General features: G+C 48.2%; 1 protein-coding gene across 2 annotated transcripts in view; it reads right to left on the minus strand.

The window, feature by feature from the left end:
• Positions 1-2,753: 2,753 nt before the first annotated feature.
• LOC143658984 (solute carrier family 41 member 3-like) overlaps positions 2,754-14,632 on the minus strand; it is a 47,719-nt gene continuing 35,840 nt past the window's right edge. The window contains exons 4-6 of one of the 2 annotated variants that reach the window (XM_077131462.1): positions 11,494-11,640; positions 7,829-7,973; positions 4,539-7,388 (exon numbers count right to left, since the gene is read on the minus strand). In XM_077131462.1, coding sequence (XP_076987577.1) covers positions 7,343-7,388; positions 7,829-7,973; positions 11,494-11,640 — 338 coding nt within the window. In that variant the 3' untranslated portion in view covers positions 4,539-7,342. The other variant, XM_077131461.1, reaches the window with a different exon arrangement.

A 14,632-nucleotide genomic window follows, 5' to 3' on the forward strand; every position in this document is an offset into this window, starting at 1 on the left:
ACTCTGACAATAAGATTCTGAGCCTGGTTTTCAGAGATCTCAAGTCTATGGCTACAGGAAATAAGATTTTCCTTCAGACAATTCATAGAAACATTTACTCTGTCAGACAGCACTTAAGCTTCTCATTTGAAGCCTTAAGCCAATCCCTTTCACTCATTAATGTATACAGCATTCCAACCAAAACCAGCCAACATCTCTATACCTCATATTTCCACAAAACTCTGCAAAGGTGTCAAAAACATTATCCTCAGAGCCTGACTTCTTTCAAGTGAAGAATTAGGAGAATCAAATGGTGATATTTTGACTATCTCTTTTGCCAACTCACCCCATGGACTGGCAGTGTCATTCTGATTATAGGAATCAGAGTCCTTAGTGCCTTTGAGTCCAGTCAGAGTAGAAAACCATTCATAAAAACACATTTTTATGATCCTGTTTCTTAAGAACCACTCCTGGTACCAAGTTGTATTAGTCAGGGTTCTCTAGAGAAACAGAATAAACAAGAAATATCCATAAATATAAAATTCATAAAAGTGTCTCACATAACCATGGGAACATAGAGTCCAAAATCCCCAGGGCAAGCTAGGAAGCTGATGACTCCAATGGAGGGTCTAGAACTCCACAGGACAGGCTCACCAGCCGAAGCAGGAATGGCACCTGTCTCTTCTGAATCCTCCTTAAAAGGCTTCCAGTGATTAGATTAAGCATCACTCCTTGCAGAAGACACTCCCCTTTGCTGATTACAAATGGATTCAGATGTGAATGCAGCCTATGTGATCATGATTTAATTTTATGAAATGTCCTCATTGCAACAGACAGACCAGCACTTGCCCAACCAGACAAACAGGTACCACCACCTGGCCAAGTTGAAACATGAACCTGACCATGACATTCCCCACTGCAAAAGCCAATCCATTTCTGGTATAATGCATTCCAGTAGCTTTAGCAAACTGAGATAATTTGTTTCTCCTATAATATTTTTTTAGAGACTCTATGGTATTCCATTATGAAATGGACAAGAGAACACACACTCCAAAAGAGCTGAGACACTGTGTATTTTATTCACATGTCCATTGCTACGTGATCATGATGATAAACTACTCATACTTATATACCATTTACACTATGCCAGCCATAGTTTTAAGTAATTTTATACATTTTCCCTCATTTGATCCTGATTTTTAACAGTTTGAGGTAAATACTATTATCATACCAATTTTGCAATTGAAGCACAGAGAGGTTAATACTTTTGTTAACACTCTCTTTAAGTCAACTCCAGCAGGTGAACTCACTGCCCTCCTCACTACGTGGGATATGACTCTTGGGGATGAGCTGGGATTCAGCATCAAGGGATTGAGAAAGCCCTTCTTGACCACAAGGGGGGAGAGAGAAATGAGACAAAATAAAGTGTCGGTGGCTGAGAGATTTCAAACAGAGTCGAGAGGTTATCCTGGATGTTATTCTTATGCATTATATAGATATTCCTTTTTAGTTTATGGTGTATTGGAGTGGCTAGAGGGAAGTACCCAAAACTGTAGAGTTGTGTTCCAGTAGCCTTGACTCTTGAAGATGATTGTATAATGATAGCTTTTACAGTGTTACTGTGTGATTATGAAAACCTTGTGTCTGCGGTTCCTTTTATCCAGCATATGGACAGATAAGTAAAAATATATGGACAAAAAATAAATAAATAATAGGGGGAATAAGGGGTAAAAAATTGGATAGATTGAAATATTGGTGGCCAATGGGAGGTAGGGGTAAGGGGTATGAGATATGAGTTGTTTTTTTTTCATTTCTTTTTCTGGAGAGATGCAAATGTTAGAAAAATGATCATGGTGATGAATACACAACTAAGTGATGATATTGTGACCACTGATTGTATAATATGGTTGGACTATATATGTGTGAAGATATCTCAATAAAAATATTAAAAAAAATATTTTGCCCACAGTCATATAAATATTTGTTCAATCAGAGATTGAACAGATGGATTAATGCTTCCAAAACTGAAATAATCCAGTTTATTGATCCCTGCCCTCAGTCTGTACCCAATCTTCCTCACTTAATTCTATCAATTAATAATTAGGGTGATTAAAGGGAAATTTAAGGTTGTACATATTACTATAATAAAAATTAAAACAAAGCAATAATATAGGACTGTACAGCATATACAATGAGCCCGATAATCCATGGACTAGTTAATAGTACAATTATTCTTTCCATTGTAGCAAAGGTACCACATTAATGCCAGGTGCTAATAGTAGGGTAGTATACGGGATCTCCATATTTTATGCATGATTTTTCCTTAAGCATACAACAGCTCTAATAAAAAATAAAAGAATTATGTAGGGCAATGATCAGTTTCCATGAACTATGAGATCCAGAAAAGCATCTTTCACTCATTCTCTATCATCCCCGGGGACTCAGAGGAGGGTTTGGCATCAAGTAGGCTCCTGCTAGTTACTTCAAGAGCACCTTTAGCTCATCCACTCATCAGGCATTGCTCTAAACAATGCTTTGGAGACACATCACACCTCCAGTCTGAGACTAGTCCTGACTCCCTGGGCCCCATGTACACATCCCTCTGGTTTCCACTCATCCCCTCTGCTTCCTCCTTCTCTGTTAGCTCTCTGCTTTGAGCCCCAGCCCGACTCTTTCCTGAGTTCCTTCTATGGAACACTCCATCTTTTCAAGTCCCTTCCTCTCTACAGACCTCATAGGCATGGCCTTTGCTGAACCAGCTGGTCATGCAGCCTTTGTCCTCTCTTTTCCCTTCTGTCCCTCTCTGGCCTCTACACCAGTGCTACTAAGTATAGTCCATGGACCTGTAGCTTTGCCACCACCTGGGAACTTGGGAGAAATGTAAATTCTCAGGCCCCACACCAGACTTGCTGAATCAGAATCTCTGAGAATGGGGCCCAGGAATCTATATTTAACAAGCCCCCCAAAGATTCCTAGGCATGCTAGAGCTGTGAGAAACATCGCTCAACACTGCAGCAGGCTTTCAAGTGAGCACAGGTCCTTCTGACAGACCTCAGCTCAAAATGATTCAATGGCATGCCCATTTCCCAAGCAACGCAACCTAAATGACTTTATCAGGCAACAAGAGACTTCTCGATCTGACTCCCACTTCTGATCCCTCACCATTACTCTACTCTACTGCCCAATTTTACTTGAAATCTAAATATGGCAAGCTTCTCTCACAGAGACTTTCCTTTGCTTAGGGTCCCACCTTGTCTCTCTCCCTGAAGATGTTTTTGTTTAAATCACAGCCCTTCCTGGAAAACGCAAGGTCCAGTCCCTGGTAAAGGCCTTGCCCTGTTTTTGAGGAAGCTGGGGCTGAAGAAAGCTGTACTTTCTGGCTCCTCTGGCATCCTGCGAGGCAAGGCCAGCCGATGAGGTCAATTCTGTAAGACCTTCAGGGAAGGGATGTGGCATTGACAGTGCCTCCTTCTATAGCAGACACGACACCACATCTCCTCTGATACTTGGACACACTGCAGGGCAGATCTCTACCACTGAGGAAACCTCACCAACTCGAAGTGGCCCAATCGCACGTACCCAGAGCCACAATTACCCCAAGAGCATCAGGCCCTGGGGCTCCCCACCAGGAGGCCATACAGCAGGAGCTGGGAAGCCCCAGCCCCATGCTTGGCCTCCCACTCCTGTCCACAGTGGGGGACTGGCGACCCCCAAGTTCTCCTCGGGTGCCCCCATTCTATGAGATGTGACTCACACCCCTGCTACCACCAAGCATACCCTTCAATAAAAAGATAAAACGTCTCCAGAGGCTTCCCACGGATGTCAGAATAGCATCCAGCCTGCTTTCCTCAAGTTTCAAGGCCTCACATGCTCAGCGCCTTCCGACCTCTCTGATCCTGCTTCCCTCCTTCTCTCCCTGCTCCTTCAGCTCAGTCTCACTGGCCATTCAGTCCCTCAGACCTGGCAGCTCCTTCCTGCCAGGGGGCCTTTGCCCAGGCTCCCCTATGGCCAGCTCACCCTCAGGGAGTAATGTCCACCCCAGCCTAAGGGTCTCCTGTAACTCTTTTTAATTGTACTTTGTGCCTTTGCCTTTTAGACTGTATCACAGTTTGCAATTACTTGTTTCATTGGTTTTTTTATCTGCTGTTCTAGATCATGGAGCCCATGGGGACAAAAAGTCAACTTTCTCTTTCCACCACCATGTATCTGTACTTGGTAGAGATTCAATAAATATTTCTTGAGTGCATGAATGAAGACAAGGGAGGGCTGGGGGGCTGAGGTCTCTGTGAGAAGCTGGTGCCTGGAGGGGTCCCTGACGAGGGCCTCACTGGCCACACACAGCAGAATCCGGTGACTTCAGCTTTTGCTCACTCAAAGAAATGGCCACGTAGCCCTGGAAGACGCAAGACCTACCTGAGGCACAGAAAAGGGAGCATGGGTTAGGCCAGAATCTCTTCATCAGGAGGGGCAGGACCCCAGGTGTGCCGCAGATGTGCAGGTGGGTTGAGATCTGGCTGGTCTGAATGGCCACCAGGTTGCCACCAACACCTAGGAGGAGGTGGCAGCCGTTACTTGACACTCACTTCCTCCAGGAAGCCTGCTGGGACTGACTGAGCCGTGACCTTTTCCTCTCCTCCCACCGGATACAGAGCACCCTTGGGACCAAGCAAAGGTGGCCCAGACCTCACCTGGGTGGTGTACAGGCCACATCACCTCAACAGCCGACAGAGTGGAAAGGAAGGAGGAAACACGGGGACCAAGGGTGAGGAGGAGAGCAGAGTGGATGGGAAAACAGCTTCATGAGCCACTGTGGTGACAGTCAGACCTCAAGGTCAAGGTGTCAACAGGAACCAGACTTAACGATGTTGAAGCTGGAATCCTGGAGAAAATGAAAAGGATTTTTCACTGAAGCAGGGAAAGAAAGGGGAGAAGGGAGAAAATGACCAACCGGTAACAGGACTGTCCAGTCAGGTGCGCTCTTGGCTGGGTGCCCTAAAGAGCTTTTGAGAAAAGACATTTTTTTACTCTATCTCCCACACCCAGAGATGCCTGGGGCCGCACAAGGAGGGGCATTTTTTGGGGGACTCTTGGGAAAGTGAGGTCATGGATGGAGCAATAAAGCCTAAAACTGACAGAACCCACAAGCAAAAGCACGAGTCCAAGAAAACCACGTGTGCATGCACCTCCCTGAAATTCACTGAAGGAGGCTCCAGGCTTCCATGGAGGGTGGAAAAGGGTTCAGGCTAATTCTCCTCTGCAGGGTGGCTGAAAGGGGATGGGGGCTGTCCGCTGTGTTTCCTCAGCCTCAGGGAGAACACTCTCTAATGGGCAAGACTCACAGCAGAACCTCCAGGGTTAGAAAGCCAGCTGTGGGCTGACGCAGAGGGACCTGTCCATAGAACTGTCACACACCTGCCTTGTTAGGCATGCACTTGATTTAAAAAGAAAAATGAAAAGAACCTAAGCTAATTAGCAGCATCCACAGATTAGGCATTCTGAGATAAAACCCAGTTTTCTGGCTTCTGTGAACAAAGCAGCTCTGTGTCCACAAAGTAGTGGCATGTCTGCACTTTGGGCAGCAGGACCCCACTGTTCCCTCCTGCCCTGCGCCCTGCCTGCTCAGCTCATTCCTACTGCCTTCTTGGCCTGAAGCAGCTGAGATGCCAAGAGACGAAGCTCGGCCATGGCTGTGGATGCTGCAGGTGGCCCTGGGGACCAGACTGCCGGGTGACCCACTGATGTGGGGAACCCAGGCCAGGCCCCCAAAAGCCGGGGTGCTAGGGACACAGTGACACCCAAGCTTGTCAGAAGCCTACTTTTGCATCCCACTGGCGCAGGCCTGAACCTCTCCACACTGGCCCAGCCCATCTTCAGAACCTGACAATAAACCAGGCATAAATTCAAGCTTTGATCATAAAACAGAGGCCACTGAAGCAAATGCCTCCAAGGTCTAGACCTAAAAGACAACATGCAAGGGGTCAGTTGTAAGGTAGCAGGAGGTGGGGGAGTGAGACAAACCAGAAAACACAAGTCCTATCTCAAGGAGGGCTGGACACAACCGATGCTACACTCTAGCTGACTGCTGCAAACCCGGGCTGTAAACCCAATATTGTCATGCCTCTAATTTCTAGGAAGAATGCAGAAATCAAGAGTTTTATGGTTAAAGGTCTGATTTTTAAATGACATTAATAAATTTAAATTTAAAATGAAAATAAATGTGCCCTATCAAGACGGCCAAAAGAGAAGCTTCAGGGCTCTGCACCCCACAGATGCCACCAGTGAGCAGCAAGAATGGGCCAGAAGCATCTTTTTCAAAGTGCCAGAAAGCAGTCAGAGGACTGCAGTAAAGGGTGAGGGCTGCATCACAAAAGGAACAGCATCAGAGACCCCATGGCCCCGGCTGCCCACCCTCCCCAGCTCAGCAGGAGCTGGCCTGAGCCTCTCTGGGGCCCCATCCTGGCTCTGGACAAAGCAGAGTGACCCTCATCATATACTCAGAGCATATGTTTGGTCCAATCTGTCTGTGATGCCCTGGAAAGAAAAAGGTAAAGAGACAGTGACAATTAAATGCAACACATGATCCCAGATGGGCTCTGACAAGGGAGGAGAAAGGCTCAAAGGGACATTACTAAACACAAAAAAACTGGAATATCACTGTAAAACTATATTTGTATTAAATTTCTTGAATTTGATAACTGCACTGAGGGTTGTCACATGATTTAATATTCTTTTAGAAAACGTCCATGGCAGCAAAATTGTTCAAGAGCATCATGTGCAGAGCCTGCACTCGAGACCAGAAACTGGATTGATAAAAAACAGATGCATTTATGGATAGACTAGTACAGCAAATGTGGCAAAATGTTAAAGCAGGTGGATCTGGGGGTAGGGTGTGTTCGAGTCCATGTATAGTGTTTCTGTTATTTTTGTAACTGTCTTGGAAGTAGGAAAGTATTTCAAAATAAAAGGTTAAAAACAAAACAAAATAACAAGAAGCGTGAGAGCCGAACAATCAGTTCTGAGGCCACACTCAGCCGGCAGACCGCCAGCAAATTCTGGGTTAAACTCTCCACACCATGTGTCTTGAAGTCTTAGGACTCAGCTCTTTCTAGGAAGCTCGGGTCAGGTGGTGCTGACGAGCTCCAGGACTCCTTCCATCTGGGAAAATCCTGCCCCAGTCGTGCCCACATGGCTGGCCTGTGGCTCGGCTTCAAAGTCCGCCTCTGAGGGTCTGAGCCAGAGCCCAGAGTCCTTGCTGGGTAGTTCGGCACTGACCTGGGAACTGGCCCTGCTCAGGGACCCTGGGCGCATGGCGGTCACTCAGGTACCCACCACAGATAACGGGAGTGAATATGGCCATGCCTTGTTATTGCTGTCCAGAGATGGTTCTGCTCAAGATGAGCCCTCCGAAACTGCAGAGAGCAGACGGTGTTAGGGCTGAGCAAGGCTACAATTCGAGCAGCCTTTTAAACCCTTTCTGTGCACATTGCCCCATCACGCTGTCTGCCAGCCTTGGCCCCCACTTTCCTTCCCTACACAAAATCCACATGTCCACGAGCTGTGACAGTCACACCACATGCCCATGAGCTGTGGGACAGTGGACTCATCTGACTTTCCCCATTTTGACTCTTCCTGGAAAGCTGTTACACTGGTCACAGTAAACAGAATTGCCTCTTTTAGAATGGAGAGAGGCAAGGTACTCATTGAAAGAGAAAAGCACAGTGGGACTACTCTGCTAGTACTGGGAGCTAGTGAGGAGTCGCACGGGTGACCCTGTGTTCCCCCCCGATGACCGCAGCTGGGCTGGGGGAGGGAGAGAGAGAAGGGGCAGTGGCCTTGCTCTCCTGCTCACCTGCTGATGAGCATGGCCAGGATGATGGGGAACCACCCGAACTTCAGGACCCTCATGACCGGTGGGCTCTGCTGGCCAATGACGACCCCCAGTGGGATCAGAGCAATGAAGCCAGCACACACCAGTGGCGCCAGATACCACGTGTCTGGGAAGAAAGGAATACACAGCTTATGCTGGCCTGGCCAGAGGATTTGGAGAGGGGCATGCCCCGGCCTGGTCTGGGTTGTGGGGACCAAGGAAGGGCACCAGAGGGCTGAGGGTAGGGTGGGCTGTCTTCCCCGACTGTGAGAGGACTTTCACCATCCCCTTGTACAAGTGGAGAAGCTCCTGTCGTGAATTCCTGCCACATTCACTTTGGATCTCTGAAGCTTGGCGATTTTGCCTCTTCTCTCTCTCCACCCCGCCTTACTGCTGTTATTCTTGTTAACGATACCATGTATGGGATGCAGACTCTGTGGCAGCACTGCGCTAAGCACTTAACACATGTGATCTCATTTCATCTTCTCAACGACCCCACCGAGAGGCAACGTGCAGAAACAGAAGCTTCAGGAGGTGACCCTCCCAGGACACACAGCTAGTAAGGCAGTGAGGTCAGGGCTACAGCCACGATTGGTGTACAGCCAGCATTGAGACTATGACCTCCAGCCCTGCTCCCTGAGAAGGCCCAGTCCCATGTGATCTCCAGGCTCCTGGGCCTCTGTTTTGCACTGGCCACAGCCGGCCTCGTAGTGACCTGTGTAACCAGTAAGATGAACCTGAGGTTAGGTCAGCCTCACTGTGAAACGAGATGGCTCCTGGCACCTTCAGGCCTACATGTGGGTGCCAGGTTTCTTCCCGCCTTACTATCTCGTAGTGTACATGTGAGTTCACCTTCCAGACACAGAACAAGAGAGCATCTTCCTGGTACTGGCCTCCTCTAGAAGGGCCATCTCACCCCAGCCCCACCCTTCAGAGCACAGTGTTGAGGACAGTTTACACCCTTTCTGCCAAGTAGCCACTTGCTGTCTTGGCCCCAACACTCAGGGTCCAGGCACAGGTGTGTGTCCCACATCCCGTTTCTCAGGGCCAGGATCACCGCGAACATCTCCCTCGTGTTCTTGTGCCCTTCCCTGCACCAAACATTATAGTCAACTTCTTGGCCACAGGGGAAGCCCATCGTCATGGACAACTGGAGGGAACAGGTGCCCAAATCAAGCTAGAAACAAAAGATTTCATGGTAGAAATGGCTGAGCACTGTACACCATTGCAGAAGACAGGAGGAGACCTGTCTTCTCAGAGAAGCAGCAGCCCATAGGAGCCTTGACTTACAGGACACTTTTGATTCGAGCCCCGTTTTCACAGGGCTACTCACAAGGCCCTAAAGACATAGTTGCAGCTCACATTGTCCCAAGCACTGTAATGGGATATTTCCTCTATATGTAGCTCATCTCCCCACCTACTCGGCAAGCCTGACCACCAGAGGGGTGGTAGAGTCAGCTGTTCATCCACCCACTCAGACCAGAGTTACCCAATAGGGGCCACAGGTCCACTGACTCACTTCAGTGCAGAGAGAAGGTCATAGCCTAATCAGAGCTCTGGACAATCGGACAATGAGTTAATGTCTAATAAGTCTTGTGTTAAAATACACGTTTCAGGAGGAAGCAAAGGGGAAGGGCCCACAGAGGCAAGTAACTCATTTATTTTGCAAAGATAGCTCAAATAATTGACACCCACACGAATGTTCTTGTTTTAAATTCAGTTTGGTTTAAAAATAAAATTAATTCATCTCATTCTACTCCCTAGATCTTCATTGCCACTTACCTGAACTCTGAGAATCTTCCAGATATTTCCAACTGCTAAGTATCATTAAGGCAAGTATAGTGACTTAGAGCTGTACATACCCCAGAAAAACATGCCCATAAACATAACCCACTCATGTGGGTGTGAACCCATTCTAAGAAGGACCTTTAATGAGGTGACTTCAGTTAGAGCATGGCCTAGGATGGGTCTTCATACTATTACTGGAGTCTCTCTAAATAAAATGAAACCCAGACAGACAGAGAGAAAGCAATGGGAAGCAAGAAGCTGGAATTCAACAGAACCAGAAGACAATGGAGAGGCCAGGAGAGGTGTCGTCAGCTTCATCAGCTGCCAGCCCCAGAATGCCAGCCTTCAGAAAGAAAGGTGCCTTGATGACCCCTGATTTGAACTTCCACTTAGTCTCAAAACCAGGAGTTATTAAAACCCTTTTCTTTAAACCTACCCATGGCATGGCCCTTGCTTGAGCAGCCAAGGGAACTAAAACAGGAAGCAACACCAAGGACGGCAATGAGACACCCCAGTGCTGGGACGGAAAGGGTCCTTGTACTGTTGAGCAATAAACCAGAGTTGTGTCATTTGCTTGACTTGCCAACACTTAAAAACTCGTGGGTTTCAAAAGTCACTGGGTCCATATTTCCACATGGCAACAATAAATTGGAGTCTCGCTGGCTGTTTGCTTTAGCTTGGGCATTTCATTCCACTGAACATCACCACAAGTCCCACCACACCCTACTGTATTCATCCCTGTTTGCGATGTTCTTGGTGCCCACCCACAGGTATCTGAGGCTCTGAAATGACAAGGTGTGTGCAAAAGTGTGGCACTCAGGAGGGGTGGTCAGCTGCAGAAACCCAGCAAGGGGAAAATCCTCTGCACTAGAGCTGTGCCGCCTGCCCAGCACAGGAGAGAAAGGAAGATCAGGCCCATGGTGGAGTTAAGGCCTGATATAAGTTGAACTGGGTCCCCAAAAGATATGTCTAAGTCCTCACTCCCGGTCTTGGGGATGTGACCACATTTGGGAACATGATCTTTGAATATGTGATTAGTTAAAATGAGGCCAAACTGGATTAGTGTGCCCTGGTCCAATATGACTGGTGTCCCTACAAGAAGAGAACTGGACAGAGACAGACAGACAGGCACTGGGGAGGAAGTGCCACACGAGGACAGAGGCAGATGTGTCTACAAACCAGGGATTGCCACAGATATGAGCAACCAGAAGCTGGAGGGGCCCAGGACAGAGTCTTCCCTACAGGCACAGAGAGAGCAGGGCCACACCCTGATTTCAGGCTTTTGGTTTCCAGAACCTGGAGACAATAAAGTGACTGGCTGGGGGTGCTTCCTGACTGCAGCCTAAAGCTGAGAAAGGCCATGCAAGTACTCCCTCTGCCACTGACCACCAGACCACCTCCTGGGGTCCAGGCTCCTCTCATCCCTTGCCTTCAGGGAGGGCACATCCTGCAGTTGCTGCTGCCCACAGCTCTTATGTTTCTCGTTGGGTGGTTTCTATGCGTCCCAGGGGAACTGCTTCCCCAAGGAGAGACCCACCCTGTGAGGACACCAGGTGGCCAGGCCACCCACCTATCTTCAGGCCCTCTGCGGACCTCCTTGGTTTCCTCTGTTCAAAAGGCTGACAGTAATAATCTATATTTGCAGAGAACTGAGTTGTCTATCGCTCCCTGAACACAGCTTGGAGAGCTTGAGGCACTTGCTGTAGAATACGTCCACCTGCCATGTGGCCTCAGGTTCTCCTTCTATAAAAAGATTTGGGGTTCAATGATACTTCAGGCTCCTTGCTGTTGGAGCAGTACCCAACTTTAATGCTGCCTTGCCCAGCCATGCTGGTGCTCCTCTTGGGAGCCCTGCCCACCTTTGTGTTTATAGAAGAAGCTGCTAACCAAAGCCAGGATGGACTGTGTGATGAGGTCTCCCAGGCTGGCTGCAATGGGTGTCACGATGTTGTCTGGGTTGACCCCAAGCTTTCGGGCACCAATCACTATGCAGACCATCAACGTTCCTGCAGAGGGGGTGGGGGTGGAGAAAGAGAAAGGAGACTCAAATTCTGAGAAACCAACCCACACTGACAGGGTGCCGTGGTTAGAAGGTGGTCATGAGGCTGCTAGTTAACTTGCCTTGCCCCTCCAAGCTCGGACACGAAGCTAGGCTGTCCTGTCTCTTTCAGAGCTCCTCCTACCATGTGGGGGCTGAGAAGGTTGGCGGAGTGAGGCACTACCCTGTGACATGGCTCTCATGCCAAGAGGCAGCCCAAAGGCTCTGATGACATTCCAGCAAAGCAGGAAGACCACCAGGCCAGGCGGTCCTTAGGCCCTGAATTGCCTGTAAAAAGACATGGCTCTCACAGCCCCACGCTGCTTTGAAGGCTGCTCCAAAACCCTCTGGGTAACAGGCGACCCAAGGTACAAAGTAGGTTCATCAGGTACTCTGAGAAACAGACACCAAGATGCAATTAGCCAAGTAAGAGATTCATGAGGGGCATCGCCTGGGAGGGAAAAATGGAAAGGGCATCAGGAAGCTGGGGGCCCATGAGACAGGGACGCAGGTCAGGCCCCAGGGAGTGACAGAGAGAGGAAGGGAGGTGAGGAGGAAGTGTCTTAGGCTGCAGAGCTCAGGAAGGCTACAAGGGAGTCCCTGGCCCCAGACACCTGCAAAGGACCCCGTGTGTGGGAACAGGCCTCACCTGCAGCAGCAGCCATTGCTGGTGGTAGCCCGTGGTCTCAGATAGGCATTGGGCATCTCAGAGGCCACCACACCTCCCAAGGTTCTACTTTCTGTCTGACTGTATCGGGAAGGCCAGCAGCTGCAGTCAAGCCTTCTAGCATGGTATCCCATGCCTGAGAACTCAATGCAAGAGAGTTTTATTTGGTTATTCTAGAGGATTCTTTGTATATTGGTTACTGGTATGCTAACACTTTACCCAATGTTTATGGGTTTAATTGTGAAACCTGAAAAGATATGTTGAAGACCTAACCTCTACTACTTCAGAATGCGACCTTATTTGGAAATAGGGTCATTGCCAATGCAATTCAGCAGGTTAAGATGAATGACCCTGGAGGAGGGTGGGTCCCTCACCCAGGGTGACTGGTATCCCTATAGGAAGCAGAGAAGAAACAGGTGGACACAACAAATATTGCCACATGGTGATGAAGGAAGAAACTAAGCTATACCACAAGCCAAGAAACACCAAGGATTGCTGCCAAGTCCTCTCAGAAGCCAGAAGCGAGGCATGGACCAGACACCCCCTGTAGGGCCCTCTAAACTTCCACACAACCTTATGTCCAGGCTGATGAGCTTCACCCTACCACTGGGACTCAGCTTACGCATCCATAAAAGGAGGAGATAAGAAGGGTATCCCATATGAGACCCTACAAGAACAATGACCATTGAATCATTATTAGACTTTGTTATTTTCAGTAGCAATGTTATGCCGAATATCCTGAGCCTGGACATGGTAGCATTCCAAAGACATATGGAAGTCTGGAAATGTTGCTAGTGACTCACTGTGTGCCATTTAAGTGATGGTGACAAAACTTCCTGGTTTCATGTAAATGCACCCAAACCACTAGGGTTCCTTTTGTGTGGAAGGTGCATGTGTGCATTGCCTCATGGGCCCCAACAAAAGACATTGTGCTTAGCCTCATCTGCCTTCCTTTGGTGTGACCCATTTGTCAGCAGGACCTTCTGGCAACTGCAGTTGAAGGAAAACAGAATCAGGCTGAGTCCTGCTCCATGTGGCAGGCTCCAGGCTCCACAGAGACAGGACGCTCAGGTGCCATCATTCAGCAGACACCAGAAACAGGAGGAAGCTGGAAGACAGAGGCCACAAGTTGGAGGAAAGCCCCAGGAGGAGACAAGACACTGCCATGTGACGCAGGCAGAGGCATGTCAAGGAGTCCCACGGACAGGGCATTGGAACCCTAGACCACAAAAGGTGGCAGGACACTGCCAACACTGTGCATGGGCCTCCGGCCTCTAAAACCATGAGTCAATTCACTCTCGCTGCTCACACCAGCCATGGTGTGACACGCATCACAGCAGCTCTGGCAGACTAAGACAGTGTGGCACATTGACCCTGCCCCATACTTTGATTTCCCGGGATGATGGTACTCCACCACCCATGTGTGCATTCAGAAGTCGAGGAGGGCTTGACCTCAACAAACCTCCAGGACAGGGAAGCTCAGTTTGTAAATCTGATAGGGGGCTTTTGCACAAGCTTCATTTCTCAGGCCTTTACTCTCCATCTTGACCCTATGTGCTAGCACATGCATGTGCTGATATGCTTCCTGGGTGGAGACAAAAGCCACCAATCAACTGCCAGCTTTAACTCACAGAGAGTTGGCGTCATTGGATATTTAGTGGACAATCAGATAGGGAAACAGAAGTAGAAAAAGAAGTCCAGTTTACAAAGTTATCAGTCATTCTTTTTTACATTGAGCAAAAGCAAGGCACATGGTCTGCAAGAGACTCAAACACAATGCAGATGAGCTCCAGAAGTGATGCAGAAGAAAGTCATTATGTAGGTGAACATTTGGGAACTTGTTATATGCCCGGCCATGTTGTAAGTGCTAAAAATAACAAATAAGGCTCTTTCCTCCTGCAGCAACATACTGGCGGCATGGGGAAACAAATAAGAAACCAAATGCATTTTGAAGTAAATAAAACAGGAAACCAAGATGAAGCATGACAGGGGATGCTGGTTTGAAAGGATGTATGTACCCTAGAAAAGCCATGTTTTATCAAAATCCTGTCTCATAAAGGCAGAATAATCCCTATTCAATACTGTGCTTGAAACTGTAATTAGATCATCTCCTTGGAGATGCGATTTAATCAAGAGTGGCTGTTAAGCTGGATTAGGTGACGACATGTCTCCATCCATTTGGTTGTATCTTGATTAGTTTCTGAAGTCCTATAAAAGAGGAAACATTTGGAGAATGAGTGTGATTCAGAGAGCAGAGCAGAATGACATAGCCAGGAGAAGCAGAGTCCATCAG

This window comes from Tamandua tetradactyla, chromosome 16 (genome assembly GCF_023851605.1).
Source record: "Tamandua tetradactyla isolate mTamTet1 chromosome 16, mTamTet1.pri, whole genome shotgun sequence".
NCBI classification, from domain to species: Eukaryota; Metazoa; Chordata; class Mammalia; order Pilosa; family Myrmecophagidae; genus Tamandua; species Tamandua tetradactyla.